General features: G+C 39.8%; 1 protein-coding gene across 3 annotated transcripts in view; it reads left to right on the top strand.

Moving 5' to 3' along the window:
* Window positions 1-21713, top strand: part of LOC102003313 (chromosome unknown open reading frame, human C1orf21) — a 130641-nt gene that overhangs the window by 44107 nt on the left and 64821 nt on the right. The window contains exon 3 of one of the 3 annotated variants that reach the window (XM_013521592.1): window positions 20560-20673. The exons of the other annotated variants lie outside the window; for them this stretch is intronic. Within the exon in view, the coding sequence (XP_013377046.1) occupies window positions 20616-20673 (58 nt within the window). The 5' untranslated portion in view covers window positions 20560-20615. The remainder of the gene's footprint in view (window positions 1-20559; window positions 20674-21713) is intronic. 3 annotated transcript variants of the gene reach the window in all.

Here is a 21713-nt window from a genome sequence, read left to right on the forward strand (position 1 = left end):
TGAGGACAGTACTTTCCAAAACATAATCAGCTTTCTGGTTCATGTCTGAGTGGGATGATTGTCATTTACTGACATTTACTTTTTTTTTTTTTTTTGAGTTTTTTGGTTTTTCTCCGGTACCGGGAACCGAACTCACGACCTTGTGCTTGCCAGGCAGGCACTTTGCCGCTGAGCTAAATCCCCAGCCCGACATTTACTTTTTATAACTGGGTAATTTGTGAGTTGATTAATCTGAGAAAGATACTTCTTTATGGATTTTTTATAGGAATGAGCAGAAGTGAGACAGGAATCTGGTGATGAGAACTGGAAGGTGGGATAGGGGTTGGTCTCAGAAACACAGCAGCAGTTCATTATTAGAACAGGAACACAGCAGGACTGATGGGACCCTGGGTGTCCCAAATGCTAGGCAGGGCTCCTATACTCCTCCTTACTCTTGAGAAGGGTCAGTCCAAGGAGAAGGAGAAGTCTAAAGGAGCAGCAGGGAACAGCAATGGTACAGAAAAAGAAGACAGAATTTCAGCAAGGCCTTATCAAATAATCTGTGCTGAGAAGGAGCTGGCCATTCAGCAAGCACATAGCTGGTGTACTTGGTTTATTCTTGTTTAATTGTACTTGTAAATTTAAGTTTTCCTCTACCATACGTGTACTACTTGCTTAAATTACTTTAAAACAGATTTAGAAATATAGAAGTGAATAAAAATAAATAAAGTCACAAATGTCACAGCCATTGATTTTTTTATACCTAACATACATGGAAATACAATTGTTCCTAAACAAAAATAGATCTGAATTTCTCACAAAGCTAAACATAATCTTCCCATATGTCCAGCAATGATGCTTCTAGGGTATTTTCCCAACCATGACCATATAAAAACCTTCATGTGATGAATGTTAATAACAGCTCTCTTCATAATCACAAAAGCTGAAAGCAACTGAGATGGCCTTCAGTACCGGGCTGCAGCAGCAATAACCACCTAGAGGGCACTTGCCGAGGCAGCTGCAAAGGTGGTGGGCAGATGTCCTGAGTCACCCTCTGAGCAGCAAGAGTCAAGAGTCACGTTGCTTCTGACTAGCAGTGGGAAATAGGAAGGGTCGGACCTCTTTTTTCTGAGTGTTCTAATCAATATTAGCTATTTTTCATTCTCCTAAAGAAGTGTCCTAATAATTGTGGTCAGTGTTGGAGCATGTGTTTATAAAGTGGAAGATTCCTAGTCTGCTAATTTTCAAGTTTGAATTTGTTCATGCTATTGGAATTTGAGAAAGAACAAATTCAGTGAACTTATAGTGAGAGTGAAATGCATATTTAACTGGAACTTGCCATCACTCATTAATAAGGAAAAACTGCGTCTATCTCTAGGCAGCCCTCTTGTCTCAAGAGCCTGCTAATTAGCTAAACGCTTGGCATATCTCAGTAACCCCAGTAGCCTGTGTAATTAAAATTAGCTTTGAACACAAAAATGTCCCACATCTTCTCTCCCTTTTTGAAGGCATCTTCATCAACTGAACTTTCTAATAATAGTTCTTCAGCACTGGACTGATCTGAGAGGGAGCATGTAGATAAAATGAATCTTTTTATTTTGAATGTTCCTTAAGAATATTTTAGTAGAGATCAATTTTACTTTCCCAAAAGTAAAAATTCTATTTTTAAAGGGAAAGAAAAATTCTTCACAAGATTAGAACTCTCCATAATTTCCCAGTCACTGAAGATAATACAGAGAGATTCAACATAAAAAGACTAGTAGCTCAATCTTTTAGTGTTTCAAATTTTTGCACAAAATTTGAGGAGTATTATGAAACTGAGAAGTATTTTTCAGTCTGGTAATGATGAGTATGTCATGCTACAAATTGAAATATCAACCCAGGGAAAGAAAATGTCTCAGTCCCATTCGTCATTCACTCACATAAGAAGTACTTATTGATCACCAGCTACATGCCAGTTACTATCTTTGGTTTGGGGTGTTAGGAAGAACAGCAACAGCCTTCTCAAGGAGCTCACTGTCTACAAAGAAGAAGAAGGCAGGGAGCAGTTTCCATGGATGTGCTGATGGGGCTAAGGGCTAAACACATGGTACTGTGTGTACCTAATCCAAACTTAGTGTCAGGGAAGTCTTCTTGAGAAGACTTCATGCTGTCATTTAACTGGACTACTTTCAGCCTTGAGGCTCTGTGGACTCCAGGGAAAGGGTGGGGCTCCTGACATTCCACTGACCAGCAGAATGTAAATGCTGCTGCTGCATCTTGGGAATATCCTCCACAGTGAAGGTATCTGTTCATTCAACAAGCCATTGTTGGATCCTTACCAGTACCTAGAATAAGGAATACAACAAAATTGTGATGCATCGCATTTGGCTTTGTGAAACATGCTCTGGAAGAAACAAACTGGTAAAGATGGTTCATGTCAATTTATAAGAGCAAGTTACTATCTGTCTTAGTTTTCTTTCATTGCTGAGACAAAATACCCAATGCCCAAAATGAAGGAAGGAAAGGTTTATTTAGCTTACAGTTTGTGGAGGTTTCAGTGCATACTTGGCTGGCTCCAAGGCAGAAGACAGCAAAGCAACAAGAGCAAAGGGGGGAATGGCAGCCGAACAGCAAACAGCCAGAGCAAAAGGGTGAATGGCGGCAAGCAGCTTCTTTCCCTGCCTTACTTTGTAAACAGGCTACCCCCACCTGAGGGGCATGTAGCTCTCACATAATTTCCATGTCCTCCTCTTCCACAGGCTCAGGATATATACAAAGTAAGCACCCTGGCTTCCTGCTGAGTCACTTAGCCAAACCTCTGGACTCCTTAAGTTGACACAATGTATCAACCATAACACTATCTAAATGAGCAATGGGAGGAAATAATCAGCTTGCCTCAAGAGGTATGGAAAAGCAAAGCCTTGAGGGGATGCCGTTTTAGGGGAGACAAGTTAGGCGCTAACTCTCAGACCTGGAGCGATGAGAGTGTGAGTGAGGCTCAGAATGTGAAGGACTTTGTATGTACTCTAAGAGAACTGGCACACACTTCCTCATGGTGATGAAGCAAGCACATGGCTGTGAACCGATAGACCGGGCTTCAGTCTCAGTCTCCCTCTCCCTCTCTCTCTCCCCTTCCCTCTCTCAGCCTGTTTGCTGAGGACACGATTATAGTACCTTCCTAACAGGGTCGCTGTGAAGGCTACACAAGGTAGTGCGGGAGAGCCTTGGCACAGTGCTTAAACATAGCAGACACAGGGTGAATGTAGCAGTTGCTCTTACTGGCAGATTTTTCCCATGGTTATTGGAAAGCTATTGAAAGTTATTGTCTTGCTCTGACCACTCAAGACTACAGAACCTCTCTGTGCATCATCCTCAGAAGCTGTTTTGGTGATTGCCTTAGTCAGTATTTGCGAAGTGCTTAGAGCAGTTCCAGCTACATAGTAAGTGCTCTATGTATGTTCATAACATTTATTAATTTAATGAAATCTGCTAAGGAATAGAAATACCTTTTTTTTTTTTCCACTTTTCAGGGAGTAAGCTAAATTCAGAGAAGTTGAGCTTTTTGCCTAAGGCTGTACAGCTATAAACTTAGAATCAGTATTCAATCCAAGTCTTATTTCACGTCATGGCAGCTACATCTGAAAATTTCTTTTACTAGTCATGCATTGACCTATAACCCCAACACATTTTTCATTTTTGTGAGGTGTTTTCCACCCTTGATTGTGTTCAATAGTTGTTACAGAACTGCAGTCATTGCCAGCATAAATTTTACATTCTAGTTTTTTTCTTAGCATTATATCACTTTCCATTTTCTTTTATAGTCATCATGTAAAATTTTAATGGATGTGTAAAAGTGCTTCAAATTGATTTTGCTTAGCTTTTATCCTGCTGCTGGGTATTAGTCTGTTTCCTTTTTTCATTATTATATAGTACATAATGCTTCTCTAAGCATATCCCCAAATACAGCCATTTTCTTCCATTAATTTATTTCTTAAATAAGTTTTCAGGAGTGGGATCATTGAATTATGACAATGAATAGTTTCATTGTTTTCAACATACATTACCTAATGCTTTCCACCAGCAGTGCGTGGAGACTGGCTACTTCAACGTTGATATGAGTATTTTTTTTTTTTAAACTCTTGTAGATTTAATTACAAAGAAAAATGATACCTCATGGCAGTTTTCTTTTTTGCATGTTTTGATTGCTAATTTTAGGAGTGTATTGTCAGCTAATTGAATAATGCTCTGTTAGGGTTTTCTTTCTACTCTTGTTTTTATTATTCAATTAATAAACATTTTTCTTGAGTATTTACTGCAGATTGTGTTTTGGATACAGAAGCAAAGTGAAAGGTACAGGATTTTACAGGCTGATCATGGAGATAAAAGAGCAAATAGGCAACTGCAGCACACTGCAGTCAACCTGATGCCCTTTGATCTTAATGTCATTCATAATGTAAATGTCCTGTCCCTGTAGGGGTATAGCATAGTAAAGAAGGAAGTTACACTTCAGGGACAAATAGATCCTGATTCAATTCATGGCTTTGCAAATTCTAGCTGTCACCTTGCTCAAGAGTCTTAATGCCTGTACAATCTTTACGGTGTCTGTACCTTCACACTCTTCACCTTTACAACATCTTGCAGAGCTGTTAGAATTAAATGAATTAATATAAATAATGTAATACCTGGTACTTGAAAGATCCTTCATAAATCATAGTTGCTATAAAATTATTATTCCTTAAATATAATAGCTGGCAGGTGCTCTCATGCAAAAGGCCCTGGGTTTGATTCTCACCACCACTAACTAAATAAATCAATAAATCAAGTTTTTTTTTTTTTAAATCCGTGATTTTTAGAAGTCATTCTATAGATGACCTGTTCTTCTGATCATGATTAGTCAGAGAGAAGCAAGAGAGGGAAGCAATTAAAAGAGGGAGTATATTCCCACAAATTTAGTACTGGGTTTTGGATAAGTCACTTTATCACACTGGACTTCATTTCCTCATCTGTATAATGGAAACTGTGTTAGCACCCAGCACATAGATTTATTTTGGAAATTAAAACACTGGAGAATGGTGCCTGCCACATAGTAAGTACTATGTCAGGGGTCACTCGGATGACGACAGTGATGACAATAAAAAAGACCATGACAGTGATGATGCTGATGACCATAGCTTAGATAAAAACAAACAAAAGACCTCTTCCCTTTAAAACTACAAATAATTCTTGACCTTCTAACTTTTCACTCACTCTTACCCATACTGCATTAATTAATTCATTAGCCTGAGGATCTTAAAATTATCTTACTTGTTTTAAAGTTTCATTTATGTTTTCCTTCTGTCCCTTTTGTTTCATTAATTCCCTCAGCTGTGAGATCTAGCGTGATCAGTAGTCAGGCTTTGTCTTGTGGCTCTTTTTAATCTACAACTATCTGTCCCTGGATTGACGATCACGCTTACCCATTGCCAAGAGGAAAACCCATTCCGTGGCCATCCAAACCCTGTTCAACATCAGTATCCCTCACTAGGAGCGCCTTCCTTTTCTTCCATCCCTGCAGACTGTTATCCTCAAAGGCAAAATTCTCTGATTTTTTTTGTAGCAATCTGGTTTTAGATCAAGAATGTTTTTGTTTTTGCTTTTGAACAGTTTCTTCCTAGTTTACAGTATCTGTCGTACATTTTGGACTTTATGTACTCCTTCAGTTTCTCACACCAGTGAGACAATATGATGTTTACACATATGGGCCTGATTTATTTCGCTTATACTAACCTGTCTCGAAACTCCGTTGCATTGTTATTTTTATCTTTTTTCTCTCTAAAATTAAAAAATGTTTTTGTTTGCCTTTGTGTGTTTTTCTTCTTAGGAATATAACATAGAACACAATTTTCTTTGTTTTGTGTTGGCTTTATCACTCAATTCTGGGAAACTGACTGTTTTGCCCTGTTCTTCATCTTTTATAGACTCCATTGTTTCCAAGACATCTCTGTGCTCTGTTTTCTGTGTCTCAGCTTCATTTCACTGTCTCAGTATTCTTTTAACCTCCCATGTTTCTTGTATCTATTTTGTATTCACTAATCCACTGTTCTGCGTTGTAATTTTTCATGCTAACCCTATGCAGTGATGCCCTTATTCTTTCTATCAGAGGGTGAGTGCATCCGGTTCTGTTCTTATTTCTTAATGGGAATATTTCTTTTTATCTCCCTAAGAATGAGTAGCAGCTGTTTCCTGAATATTCTTTGCATGATGTGCAAGGTTTATTTCAGGGAAATTAAAAGTATTTGGAAGACCTTCCAAGTGTTTGTTTGTTTTTTTTTAAATGCTACAGAACTTTCTCATTAGGGTCACCTTTAAAAATTTTTTTTATACTTCCTTCCCAATTTGTGGAGTGTCTACTATATAAGCTAACGTAAGGTTCCATGTCCTCCAACTTCAGGGGCCACAAGCAGGTCAGTCAGAGCTGATCTTTTTTTTTTTCTCTACTGCCCCACCCTTCAAGAATCAGCATTGAACTTCCTATGGTTAAGACTGATGATCAGACCCTTTAAAAGTGGATGTTTTTATCTTATCCCAGCCAGGTGGCTACTGCCAATGTCTACCTCCTTCAACAGATTGGGGGATCACTGTTAAAATCTTGGTCATCAGTGTGGTAGTGTAAAAATAAAAATTTTCTTCCAAATTATCTCAATTCTCATTATTTTCTGTGCCTATTTAATATTTGATTGTTGTTTAACTTTTCAGACAATTTTATGTAATTTTTTTAAGTTAGAGAGCATTCTCCCTTCTCACCTCATTTTCCTAAGAAAATCAGAGTTTAACATTTGATAATGGTAAAAATCTGGAGTTGGCATGGCACAGTAGCAAAGTTTACAGTCAAAGGAAAACAGCTATGGATCCTGATCCACGCTTAACTGTCTGTGTGACTTTGGGAAACTAAAAAAATATTTCTGAATCTCAGTATCTTTTAACTGTAAGACAGTAGAATAATACCTATCTTGCAAGATTGTCATGATGGGGCCAGGGATATAGCTCAGCGGCACAGTGCCTGCCTGGCAAGTGCAAGGTCCTGAGTTCAATTCCCTATATCTCCCCCCAAAAAGATTATCATAACGATTAGCTATAGGAAGCACCTAAAAACCTGTCCAGCATGTGGTAGGTTCCTAATAAATGATTGCTGTTATTAGCATCATTAAATTCAAAGTAGTAAGAAAATAAAGGCACTTCTATGATTATGTAGATGTGGGTCAAAGATAGGGACTGAACTATGACGGAACTTCTAGGTGAGAGTTTTTATTACAGAATAAGAATACCTACTACAGTCAGACCGATAGTCAGGAAAACAAGGCCGTGCCATTGTCTCTGCGTGGTCTGGGTCAAGGCACTTCACTTTTAAGACTCTTTGTCTTTATCTGTAAAATGAAGGGGTCACATAATAGTGAAAACTCCCCCACCCACCCCTTCCCAGTTCTATGTGCCTCTCCCTAATAGCCTGGTTATTGAACTTAGGAACTCAAAATGAACTCATCTCAGGTCACACTAACACCACCATTTCCTGACCATGGGTCCTGTAAACAGAGGAGGTTTGATTAAGCACATGCAGACTACTGATCACTTCTCTCCTCCTTACTTTAATGACTTTTCCCCAAACCTCAGATCACCCTGCTTATTTGAACCACAAGTACCCTTAAATCCCAGCCCTGGGAAAAGAGATTTGAGGCTTGTCTCCCGTCTTCTCCTTTGGTACTGTCTTGCTTAAACTTTGTCTACCCCTCACACCAGTGTTCAGTGTTCGTTACACATTGGTACATGAATGTAATTTTGGGGTTCGGTAACTGCAGTTTCCGAGAGGGGGTTTTTGTGGGGTATTCTGCTGACACATGCAATTTGACAGGGCAGAAGCAGAACTGATCACTTCTTATTTGAATAAGGATTATGATAGCACTTAATTTTACTCTTTTACATAAGAGAACCAGAAAGGCAGTAAGGGAATAATCATACTGGAAAATGAGTTCACGGCAACCCTCCTGTGTCAGCCTCCTGAGTGCTGGGAGTACAGGCATGAGCCACTACACCTGGCCAGAACATTTATATTTTAAATTGGTTATGAAGCATTATTCTTTAGGATACAACCTGGCTAAGACTTGATCTACAGGAAGTATAAAACCAAAGCCTGCTCTTCCTTTAACTTTATGTTAAAGATTATATTCATTCATTCATTCAAATATTTACTTACTGCTTATGACCTGCTAAGGCAATAGGCTGAGTATTGGAGAAACAAGCTTAGCAACTAGACATGGCCTAGAACAAATAGGAACAAAGAGTGGTGGCCAGCCAGCGCCATGGGAGGCCCTGCTAGGTGGGTGCACAGTAGAGCATATTTGGTATTTGGTGTCCATCTATGTCTGCTTCTGATGTGCATCTCTTTCTTTGCCATAATTGTACTTGTCTTCAGCACGTGATACTCAAACTCATGGAGACTGAAGTGGGTTGGTAGAGTGAAGTTATAACAGCCGAGGTCCTTTTCAGTTTTAAAAATAAATAATAATAATAATAATAATGCAAATTCTATACCCAGTTACCTATGAATCAGTGAAAAAAACTTCAGGGATCCATTCATCTTCTGCAGGAACCTGCATTTGAAGGTGGCAGTGGCAAAGGAGGTAGAAGGAAGAAAGCCTAGCAAGGTGGCACTGTAAAACAACTCAAGGAGTTCCCTGATGGAGAGCATTCTTTGTGTGGGAACCAAAAAAAAAAAAAAAAAGGATTGCTTTCTCTTAAAGTAGAAGAAACAGAAGAAACCCATTTGTTCCTCCCTATGTTTACCTCATAATTCAACAGGAAACAAATCAACTGGGACTCTAATTCCTCTTTACTACTTTCACTTTTAAGTTTTGCAGTTTCTGTTGAATACAAACTATTAATTCTCTCCCTTGCAGAGCTCCAGGTATGAATGCAGAAGAAGGAAGCATTATAAAGGCAGGCATGTGTCATATCTGATGTTTGAACTGGATACAACTATATGGCTGTTTGTTTTGTTTTTTAATTATGGTAAAATACACATAGTAAATTATGGTAGAATACACATAGTAAAAGGTACCAGTCTTACTCATTTTGAACCATACAGTTCAGTGATATTAAGTATATTCACCATGGACAACTGTCACCACCATCAATCTCCAGAACTCCTTTTTATCTTGTAGAACTGAAACTCTGCATACCTGCTAAACAGTAACTCTTCGTTTCTCCTTTCCCGTCAGCCTCTTGGAACTACCATTCTGCTTTTTGTCTCTATAATTTTGACTGCTCTTAAATACTCCGTAAGTGGAACCCTGTATAATACTTGTCTTTTTGAGGCAGGCTTATTTCCCTTAGCATATTTTCTTCATGGTCAATCCGTGCTATAGCATATGTCAGTATTTCCTTGCTCTTTTAAGGCTGAATACTATTCTACTGTAGGTATCCTGTACTAATACAAATTTTTAAAAAAAGGGACAAAGTTTTCTTTTGTGGTGTCTTTGTCTGGTTTGTTATCAGGGAAATGCTGGCCTTGTGAAATGAGTAAGAAGTTCTCTTTCTTTTTCAGTTTTTTTGGAAAAGCTTGAGAAAGATTGATGTGAGTTATTTCTTAAATTTTGGTAGAAAATTCATCCAAGTGAATCCATCAGAGCTAGGATTTATCACATTATGTGTTTTATCCTTAAATTTTAGTGAAAGAAGAGTCACTTTATGCAGTGTGGTAGTCACTGGGCTGTTCATTAACATTGTGAATCTCCTCCTTGGTCCAGGGACACTTCTTTACTCATGTGTTCCCATGACTTGCTCTTCCAAATGGAAGGAAAGTGAAGATGATAGTGTCACATCTGATGAGCTGGTGCAAAATCCTACCAACTGTGGTGACCCTCAAAGTCCCAGAGTATTGGTCTCTCTCAGGCTGCATCCCTAAGTGAAGATATGATGTGAAAAAGCCACCCTGCTGGCCTTCAATTAACTTGTAACATGAGTGAGAAATAAACTTTTGTTGTTTTAAGATACTGATACTGAGTTTTAGGGATGTTTGTTACTGCAATATAACCCTTGCTGATACAAACAAACAAAATTACCCCATTTATGGGTGATTAAGTGATAGGTGGTCAGTTAGTACCCTATTTATAACAGTGAAGCCATTTAATAAGTACCTATCTTTTTTAATAAGTGCCAAAGAAATCTTGTATATATGCATATAACTATTTGTTACTTCTAAACACTTTTATACAAATGTTAATAACTGGTGCTCACATTATTGGCTCAATTTTTTGTCTTTTTACAGTAGTTAATGATGCTATTTTAAGTAAATACATTTTCCCAAGCTGTCACTATAACATACTTAACACTCTGCCAATGAGCTATCCTCTCAGCTCCTTAATATAATTTTTAAACTATACAGTGTACCAAGATTTTAAAAGAATTTAATAGTTTTATGGTATATCACATTGAGTCGGGCAGTTTTTTCTGTTTGGGGTTGTAGAAGTTTCCAAACTAGTTTGGAGGAAAGTTTAGTATACTAAAAAAATATTGTCCATAGTTCTGATGCCCTACAATTTGTAGCATAGTTGATAACTTTCTGATCTGCAGCCTATAAGTGATTTTGCCACAAACAGTGGAAATGCCATCATACCAGTTTTTTCTCCAAATCATTTTTAATGACTGAAAAAATTATACAAGTATGTTTGCAAATTTTAAAATAACTTTTAAAAGTTAGTTCACCTACCTAACAATCATCTGTTGCATGAGAAAATTGAGGGGTAGAGAAACCAAGTAATTTTCTGAGGTCCCTCACTTCTGAGGGAAGTGAATGAATTAGGACTTGAAGCTGTACTGTCTGGCCTAAGCCTCTGTCTGTCTCCATCAGTGCCTCCTGCCATTTACGGAAGCATGGGATCTGTAAGTACTTGTGTTCTCTGTTGATGTTGAAGCAGCAAGGAAAAAGTATAAATTCCACTTCTTTCCTACCATAGCTAATATATGGGTTTATTTTCCCCTCTCAGGAAATCTCAATGTTTGTGTATTTGTTTGTTTGTTTATTGATTTTAAGAGAATGGCTTTAAAAGATTCACTTTGAGCATCGTTCTATTAAGGTTCCTATCATCTGTAGAAGAGCTAGTCTTGACCTAGTGATCTAGTGCCTGCCGGCCTATTCTTCTCTTTCCCAACAGACAGAATCATGACCTCATCTCTTCTTTAGTTCCCAGGTTAGTACACAAATGGATTGTCTGGATGTCTTTACGTGATAGATTAAGGATATAAATCTTGTATTCCGATCCTAGCAGAAATGACAGAGAAAATATCTGATTAGTACATATTTACTTAGCAATCTCATCGTAGTCCTCTGACAAAGTCAAGGGTCCAAAAAGTCTAAAACATTCATAGTGAAGTCCCGTTGAAACTTTAAAAACTGTTCCCTGGCTTTCTTCTTTTGCATGATAAGCAGAACAATCCTGGCAGCCCAAGTGGAAAGCTCATCTTGGTTGGCTTTTGGGGAAAGATGTGCCCAGGTGTATCATTTAACAGACTAAAACTGAGCTGTACCATGAGCTGATGTGCAGAGTTGATCCATTAGAATGATCTGAACCTGAGTAAGAAAATGACAGTGACATTTAATGTGGCATCTAATGGGGTGGTGTGTCCACTTGGCCAGCTATCCTCTTACAGTTTTTTTTAAGGGCAGAATTTTTTAATTTGTTAAACCTGACCATTCTGGGAAAGAGGGATGAGAGTGATTAATCGTCTCAACTATGTTCTTGTTTTTGCTTCTGGCAAATTCCTCTTCCATATAGGTTGCAGTCACGTTCAGCTTGTCAGCACATTATTGTCACAACTTGTTGGGAGGCTTATCAGATTAGCCACATACAGCTGCCTATCTGATAGAGCAGAAACCACAGCCCATCTGCTGAATCTCATCTAAAGATTTTTCCAGATGTGGGCATATTGAGGTATATAGACAGGGAGATTCATATAATTCCAAACATTGTGTGATAGTCACAGGTCTAAGCACTTTGCATGTCTTAACTTATTTAATACTAATAGTCACTTATGAAGAAGATGCTTTCAGTACTGCTTTCATAAGCACTTGGGTAACTTGCCTGTGGTCATGTAACCAGTAAAAGGTGGAGCTGGATTCAAACCCAGGGGGTGTGGTTCCTGTAGCTGGGATGACCCAATTGCAGTCCACAGTAGTATTCACTCTGAAGATGGCAAACTGTAGGGTCAATAATGATTCAGAGGAAGGAATGCATATTTTAGCACAATGTGTTTTTTTTAATTGTCTGAAGTTACAGATGATATATCATCCATCAGAATATGTCAGAATTCAGAGCTACTACTTCCTTGTAGATGACAAACTTCCCTGTAGGAGAATCTTTTTGTCCTCCCCACTTGGGTTTTTTGTTTGTTTTTTTTTGTTGTTGTTGTTGTTGTTTTTGGTTTTTTTTTTTCTGGTACCGGGAATCGAACTCACGACCTTGTGCTTGCCAGACAGGCGCTGTGCCACTGAGCTAAATCCCCAACCCCAAACTGTGTTGTTGTTTTTGTTTGTTTGTTTGTTTTTTCTGGTACTGGGAATTGAACTCAGACGCTACGTCGCTGAGCTAAACCCCAGCCCCTTGTCCTCCCCACTTGGAAAGGTAATAATTAGTGAGTACAGTAACAAACAGAGCTGGTACACAGATTAGTTATTAGCAAATGTCTTTGGAATGCAGCGTACAGTATATGAAACAAGTACCAGTGGCAAAATTGCTATGATTATCTTTGCGTTTGCTTAAGAGTAAAGTTCATGTTCCGTTGCAAGAGTAATGTTCACATTCATGGGTGCAGAGCTCCTCACTCTTCTGCTGCTCAGTTCTGCTACCAACCAAGATGACAGCATCCTCTGAGAGGAAAGAAAGAGTTGAGAATCCCGTAGCCTATCTGAAGCCCTCTTTGACTTTCAGCAGTGATGGATGCTTTGGGAAATGACACTGTACATGCAAGTAGTAAAACGTTCTCCCACCTGAGCTTTGGAGAACTGAGCACCTGGCTTTACCTTACTGTGGGAGCCAACTCTCCAATTTTCCTTCCCCAGACCAGTGTACCCTGTGACAGTAACAGTGGTAATTAAATTATATTGTCATCATGTACTAAGTGAGGAATCAACTAGTTAATTTAATAGCTGTACAAGACCTTCTAATTTGCTCATTTATGAGATTAAAATGATGACTTGATATCATATGCAACCAATTTGTCTTGGTTTTGGCCCTAGATGATTAGAAAATGCTTTCTACAATTCCCCTAATGTGATATGTCTACCAAATCTTTACAAGAAGTTTATTTTTATAAAAAATTTTATGATTTCTGGCAATAGAAACCTATATGCTTAATAATTTAGTGAAATGTCATCAAGAATAATGTTTATCTTTTCAAATACTAAAATATGCATTTGTCTTCACTAATGTAGTATTTGGGTTGCTGGATATATTTCAGATACATTTCTTTAGTGAGAAGCATTGTTTTTGCTCTCAAATACAATATCACTGAATTCTAATTCTCTTTATAACTTTTTATGAAAGACAAAAGTGTTTTTGGTTTGGGGTTTTTTATTTTTATCCTCCCCTCAACCATTTAGTCTCAGTAGGAATTTAAGACAGATACTCAGTTGAGTTCATATTTGATTTGAGACTGTAGTGATGTTTCATTTAAGTTCTGCAATTTTAGAAATACATTTAATCCTCATTGGATCATAGTCATTCATGCTGTTTATGTTTTTAAAATTATGGTTCAGCAACATTGAAGAAAATTAATGTTTGGATTTAGATCACTTCTGAGTTAAGGTTCATAGTTTGAAGTTCAAAGTGATGCTCTTGTTATCACTTAATGTTCTGTGCATATCTGAGAAAGTAATTAAAACAAGTACTCCTATTTTAGACTTGACTTCAGTGATTATCATTGTATCAAATTAATTGTTCAGTGTAATTTTAAATTATAAGACAGCATAGAGTTTATGGCTTGGTGGCTCACGGTCTCTCATTGTGTAATGAATCATTTGGAAGCCTACCACATACCTTTCCCTTCACATTCCTGATGAGGTATGGTGTGTGTCCAAAAAACAACTTTCAAAATTACAGAATCAAATCAAGGCAATGAGAGTCCTTTTTTCTGATTAATTTAGTAAAATTCCAAGATATTTTCTGGTGCTGGTGAGGACTTAGGGAAAGAAGAATTCTCCTGCTTTGTTGGTGGCACCACTTTAGTAGACAATTGGTGATATTTTTCAAAATTGAACTGCATATGCCTGTGATTGTTTACTTCTAGGACTTCATTATATATGTACATTAGTTATGTATTATTGCGTTAAAATGGCCACAAAGCTTAGCAGCTTAAAGGAACAAATACTTCTTATGTCACCCTCTCTCTTAGTACAGGAATCAGAAGTGGTTTAGCTGTTGGTTTGGGTTCAGAGTGTTTCAAGTGTTGCTATCAAGCTGTCTTCTCAAAGCACAGCTGCAGCTGGAGAATTCACTCCTGAGCTCACTCCTGGAGTTGTTGAGAGGTCTCAGCCTCTTACCATGAGAATCTTTTACAGGCAACCTGGTACTCTTCATGCCAGGGCTGCTGGCATCCCCTAGAGCCTGTGAACCCAGAGAAACAGAGCCAGTGAGAGAGAGAATCCCTAAGAGGGAAACTGTAATCTTTTATGACCCAGTGTTGGAAGTGACATAGCAGCATTTCTGCCATAGACTCTTGGTCACATAGACTAACTATAGGGGAAGGGGTGACAAGGGTAGAATATCAGAGGCTAGAATCCCTGGGGCTGCCTTGGAGGCTACAAACAAACACCTGAGCAATATCTGTGTGTTAAATAGTGCATGATAGTGTGGAATATGTTACAGCAGTTAAGATAGAACACCATCCACAGATACACATTTTTGAAGAAAGTATCTTTATAGCAGTGGGTAAAGAATGATGATAGGAAATGATGTATCATTTATATATTGTGCACATTTTAAAATAAATATACGTAAAATGTGGGATAGCATTCTTTTTTCTAGAGTGAAGAATTGTTACCAGTGATTACCTCCCTGCTTTTCTTGTCACTCCTTTCCCTGGAGAGGAATTTTTAGAAATTCGGAATTGAGATCCGTTAGTCTTGTAGTGATGCCTGTGCCACCCTGCCTGTTCTAAGCACTTTGGTCCTACACCACACAGGTTTTTCCTTTCCGGGTCCTGGCTACAGACATCATGCAGGCTGTAGTTGTTCCTACACTGGCTTCAGTGTTTCACTTATAGGAAGTTTTCCTGTGTTCAGTTTGCAGATGGGGTGATACATAGACACTTTCTGCCTCATTGTCCTCAACCAACGAGGCAAGGAGTTGTGTTTCAACAAGTTTTGCAAGTTCCAAGATACCTGGTCTATCTGGAATCTCATGAATCATTAGAGCTTTGTGTCTCACTGAGGTCCCTCCCAGCTTACTATCCCAGCTAAAACTCCCTTTACCCCAAGCAGCCCTTGAGGCCCTGCCGGCCCAATTCCAGTTTTTTCTAGAAGCAGCATGTTTCTTTCCAGCCCTAGGGAGAAAATCTTCAATGAAAATCCTCCTTTGAGTTATAAATGGATGAATTTTTATCTTTTGATTTGCCAGCTTCTGTATTCTACTGTCATATCCTCATGGGATCAGTTAAGTATGAGGGCATCTGCTAGATTCCTCCACCCAGATCAGGTTCTTTCATTAACATTCTAACATTCCTTTGATTTATTCCTTCCTTAAATACACATTTAGCAGACACTACGTTAGGGATTGAAGAGCTCATTGTGGGCAGAAAGCCATAGTCCCTGCCCTTGTGGCTCTTGCCATCTATAGAGAAAGTTGATACCACTCATGCATACACATCTAGGAATGGACTACCTACTCCTTACACACTTCTGGAAGTCCTGTGAATGAAAAGGCCAGTTGTATGTGTGATGCAGGGAGACCTACTGGGTCACTGAAAGGTTACACAGTGCTTTGTACAAATTAGAAAAGCCCATGTCTGTGGGTGGGCAGATTTAAGATAACCTCCAGGTGTATGCAGACCTGTGGGCACAGTGTTGGGTACATGGATAGAGCCATTTTCTAATTTACACAGAGGAGTCTTGTTTCCAATTGGACACAGCCCAGCAGCAGAGTACAGGACTTGGCCAGCAGAACAGCTTCCTCACCCAGCACCTATCCCTGTGGCGTGACTAGAAGCCCTTATTTAGAACAGTCTGCCCAACCAACGCCCCGAGTGACCGTTGACACGGAGGAGTAGGAAGGCCTGAGGTGAGACATGAAGGATAGAAGAGGGTGGTGAGGAAGACCACTCAGAGCCTTCCAGGCAGAGGAAAATGGATAGGAAAGAGTCACCAAAGTAGAGAGAACCTAGGCTACTCCAAGAGCAGAGCCTGGAGAAGGAAAAGAGGGCCAGAGTGGGGAGAACAGGGCAGGATCCCTTGGGACAAGTCCTAAGGGCTGACTGAGGGTGGCCTTGGGCTGGAATTTCATTGTTTTGCTGGATATAAGGGACTGAATTATTTAACTTCCTTTTTTGTATTTATGTATAATCATTCTTTACTTATTTAAATGTAGTTCTATAATACTACTCTTTTCCCAATTAAAAGTACATACAAACTTGGGTTCTCTCTTGCTCTTGTTCTCACTCTGTCTCTTTCTTTGCAAAATGCACATGTGTACCTAAGGCAAGTTCTTGGGTCTGCCTCTGGGAACATGGTTTCTGAGAAATACATGGAATGAAATCACAAAGAAGCTCTGTTCCTTTTCCCAGGACCAACACGCATACAAGCACATAAGCACCCAAAGGAATGTTTTCTCCTGCATACAAAGTCAAAAGAATAAAGCCAGATGTGTTTGTCTATTTTATTTTGGCAGCATTTTGGGTATTTAAAATTTTAGCTCATACTTAAAGTTGACTTTAAAAATTGAGTGAATTAAATGAACATATCATTTATGAGGAAAACAATCAAAATGAATATACTCTTCTCCAGGAAAGTACTTAGACAAGAATTTCAGTAATGTTTTGATGACATTCATAACAATCTCAAATGTTGACCTAGGACATCAGAAATGCGACACTCCAAAGTACTCATGTCATGTGATTGGAAACAGATACCTGCTGCCTCCTCCTTATTGAGTCCCTTATCACTACCCTCTGCTCTCTCCTACCCCTTCTTACCCCTGCAGAAGGTCACCGCAGCTGTAACAAGGTACTCTTGCCTGGGCCTTACATCGGGGTCTATTTCCCTAATACCTGCTGACACCTCCTGGGGCACCTTGGTCTGTGAGCTCACAGAGAGAGAGGGTGCCAGCTGGTGCCAGATAAATCAGGTGCTTTAGGAAGTGAGTGATCTACAAAATTCAACACACACACACACACACACTCTCTCACACACACACACACACACTCACATACTCTGGTTTAGGAGAACGGGCAGGTTAAAGTGACCCTAAAAGAGGAAATGAGCCGTCAAACTATCATGGCTGGCCCAGCTCAGTATTTAGTGAAAACTTCATTTATTCATTCAATTCACGCTCACCATAGACTTGTAAGTGGTGTGCTGTGATTTATTCTTAAATCACAAAAGACTGCCTGTTTACTGTCTGCCTGACTCTAAGCTACACATTTTAAATGAACTCTCATACCTTGTCTTTACAGAATTATGTTTATGGCTTTTCTGCCAATTTACAGAAACGGGCTTAGAAGTCCTTAATAAGTGATAGCTTAGAACCGACCTGTTAATTGGTCTATTATATCTCGTTCATTCACATACTGGATGAATAAGACAAACACCAGTTCAAGAAAGTCAATATAACAAAGGTTTGTAAACTTTAATTTATGGCTCCTCTCCTTCATGTCATAATTTGTAAAATAAAATAGAAATTGTAGGTTCTTATTCATTGATGCAATAGGATTCTTTTAATTTGATGGTTAGAAGATTGTGAAAAATAAAATTTTAAGCTTCTTTTTTTTACTATTTACATGTAGTATAAAGGAAGAAGGGTTTTTGCTCGTGGTTGCGGAGGGGTCAGTCCATGGTAGCTGACTCCAAGATAGGGCCATCATGGTAGAAGGGCATGGTGAAACAAAGCTGGCAACCAAAAAGCAGAGCAGATAAACAGTATTAGAGAAGAAGGGTCCAGGGACCAGATATAGTGCCCAAAGTCATGCCTGCATGACCCACCCAGACACACTTAAAAGTGTGCTTTCCTAATCTGGTAGGCATTTCTTCATCCAGTAGAGTTGACATCACCATCACACTAGCCCTTGTTTTAATTAGTTCTAAATAAATGAATAAATGAACGAATGTCTGTGCCTCTGCTGTGTGGGATCATATACCTCCCCTGTTTTGAGGTTCTCATCTGATGGTTGACTTTGAAAGCATCACAGCACTACATTGTGTCCCTCTATTTGCCTCACCCCTCACTCACCCTGGTCTGACTTCCTGTGGGATCTGTAACTGGACCTCTGATACCCAAGAAGCCAGAGGTGCCAGGCAGAAGCTCCCGTGATCCTTTGCTAGTGTCTGCTGGCCAAAGCCAAGGGCACTGATGTGTATCCACAGCCAGCTGCTGCTACTTTTGTTATAAAAAAGTGCTCCTATTCTGAGGAACTGGGCTCTGATGTGGGAGTGAACACGCATGCCCACACACACACCATCACACACACTATTGTACACATATGCATAAACACCTGCTACCTTTCTATTCCAGACTCCAGGGCCAGGGCAGGCTTCTTGTGCTCCTAAATTATTTACTTTTGGTGAAACCTCACGCTTTGGTTTTATTCTCAATTCATTAGGGGACAGAGGCATCCTGGCACGAGGCTTGACTGAATCAGAAATTGTGAGTAACGGGTTCTGTCCTCCAAAGGAGGCGTTCTTCTGATTTAGCTGAACAAGTCTCTGGCAGGAAAAATAATCTCCCTGGCACAAGATGGTGTTTCATGCAAATTAACAGTGTAGACCGCCCACTGGGCCTCCAGGCCATCTGGACACAATGGCCTCCTGAGGTGAACTCACTGTAGCCCCAGGCAAGGACTCCTGCTAGGGAGAGATAAAGCTGCCCTGCCTCCTTTCTTCTTTGTTCCCAACTATATCCCAATCTGTAAGAAATGGCACCATAATCAGGAATTGCTGTCTTCTCTCCCTCAGACCCCATCAAACACAAGTTGGCAAGCACATGCACGCACACACAGGCACACAGAGGCATTCACGGGTTCACAGTGTAGGTCCTCACAGGGCTTTCTTTGGTTCCTTGGCCAAATGAACTGAAGCAGCAAGCGCAGGATGCAGCTGTGAGGTGATGAGTAGCAGGGACCCTGCAGTGATGCTGACTCGCTCTGGTACAGTCCTGCATGTTAACAGCGATCCAAAAAACGCTGTACTTGCTACCAGAGCAAAGGATAGTCCCGAGCCTCTTCTGAAATAGGAGGCTTTTTGTTCCAGAAAGCTGGTGTCTGGCAGATCCAAGCAGAAGAGGAGCCTGGGGCCTCCCCGTTCAGTCCCCAGGAAGGGAATCAAGGGACTGCCCCTTAAAAACAATACAAGAAGAAAGGAATCTCCTGCCATCATAACTGTTGCGAACACTGCTCACCATTTTTTCAGGGTTGCAGTCACATAACGATTCTAACCAGAGCATCTTAAAAAGTCATCATGTTTTATTTGGAGCCGTTCAGTGTGTTGAGGGAGAATGCAGGAAAGTAGAATCAGACTTACCAAGAGTGGAAGGGCAATATCTGCAGAGTGACTGGGTGCACTGCCACCAGCCAGGGGAAAACCATTCACCATACTCTCTTCCTAAAAACGTGATCCTATTGTTAAGGCAGGTGGCTATAATTTTAAAAGGAGAAAAGCTGAATGAATGACTGTCTTGGCTTAGAGAATCCATTTCTATTTTTTATCCAACTGAATCACTGTGTGATAAAAGCGGCTTGAATATCACAAGACTTACTAACCTTTATGTCATTTCCCCTCCCACTCTGTTCCTGAAATGGCTAGCTTTTTTTCTAGCATTTTTTCTCTTGCTCCAAACAGTATATAGCTTTGCCCATTGGTGAACATTGCATTGACTTAGGAATCATCCTGATTTGTTTGCATGCATGGGAGCTGCCCTGTCCTTCCATCTTTGCACTATCAGATTGGAATTCAGTGTCTGTGTCTTAGCCTCTTGGCTCTCCTGAATATCAATGTGGGGGTCATGAATTAATCATTGTTATTGTTAGAATGTTGGGTCAGCCCGAGAAGCTGTTTGAAACATCATTCCCTTCAAACTTTAATTTTTCATTTAAAAAGTATTTAGATAGATTTTGGTGCTGTTTGATTATCCCCAGAGCCCCTTAGATTAATTTTTTAAAAGTGATTTTGCTTTAACTTAATATACCACTACCAGTAGCTTGGCAATACTACCAGACTGTAGCTGGCGGAGCATTCTAGATTAAATCACTGTGATTGGGTGTGGCTGTTCAGATAGGAAGTGGGGAATTCGGGTGGCACATTACCAGCATGCAGCTGTCCTCAAAAGGCTCCACTGAAATAAACCCTTGTTGTTTATATCATTTCAGATACATCTGTATACACTGTCTCATATATATCCTGTTTTATCGGTTTGGCATTCAAAATGATGAGAGCAAAAGGCTGCTGGCTGCAATGTGGAGGGCCAACTTTCCACGGGCCAGGTTTTTCCAGCCCCATTTCCTGTCTCCTCCTCCTTCCCACTTCCCATTATTTCATGAGCATCCTTACAGTAGAAATCACCTTAGCTTTCTGTTTTCCGCTCCCACAAACTCCCTCTCACATCTGTCCCAACACTGCCTAGTGAGAAGCCTTTATTGTGTATGCCATGGAATATAACATCTTTAGTATTCCCTCAGTAAACTGCTCTTATGATTTCTGTGGCCTCCATTTGTGTGAATAATGACTGCTGATGTCACTCACAAGACTTTCAGACATTTGATCCTGGCAAGATGACAAAGGGTGCATTCTTTCCTTTATTTCCGAGGATAGTTGCTAGGGCTGTTTTTTAAATGCCCATTTTATGTGACAGGAATTTCCAAGTTAAAGAAAATGTACATAAACTGTTATGTCATGAATAAAAGCATCTAGGAAGATCTTTACGGGCTAACCTACCCCTCTTCAGCACCCCAGACACAATGTCCATTGGCTGCTTGACCACATTTCTGGTGAGGGGGAGGAGAGCTGTCGTCCCCCACCACCCCAGGGGGCGCTGGGCATCTGAGCACAGATCCTTTACATGAACTTAGGCCAGGTACTTCAGCTCTCCACTTCTTCCTCTGAAATGGTGTTGGTAGTAACAGCAGTGCTTCCTCATGGAGTTATTGACAGGGTTACATCTGTTATACAAGCCAAGCCCTTTGGACTACACTGGCAAGCGTCACGTGCTCACTCACTGCTAGCTGCTAATGCTGGCTCTGTAGGTGGGATCATGGAGTGGAAGAGAGAGGCGGGGTCCGAGTCATGCTGCAGGCTAAGAGTCCAGAATGTGCCAATACCTATCCCTCTGAACATGAAAATTAAGTCAACTTAGTATTTTCTGAGTTTAAGTTTCCTTCTCTATAAAATGTAGTTAAAGCATTTGTCCTCAACATCTACTTACTATTGCAGGCAGTAAGAAAAATGCCCCGTTATTTAAAGAGTTAACAAGGATTCATGTAAGGTGGCTGCTATAAGGTAGACATGCCTCAAACAATCATGATTA

Source organism: Chinchilla lanigera, unplaced genomic scaffold (genome assembly GCF_000276665.1).
Source record: "Chinchilla lanigera isolate Chin_1 unplaced genomic scaffold, ChiLan1.0 scaffold00005, whole genome shotgun sequence".
Classification (NCBI taxonomy): domain Eukaryota; kingdom Metazoa; phylum Chordata; class Mammalia; order Rodentia; family Chinchillidae; genus Chinchilla; species Chinchilla lanigera.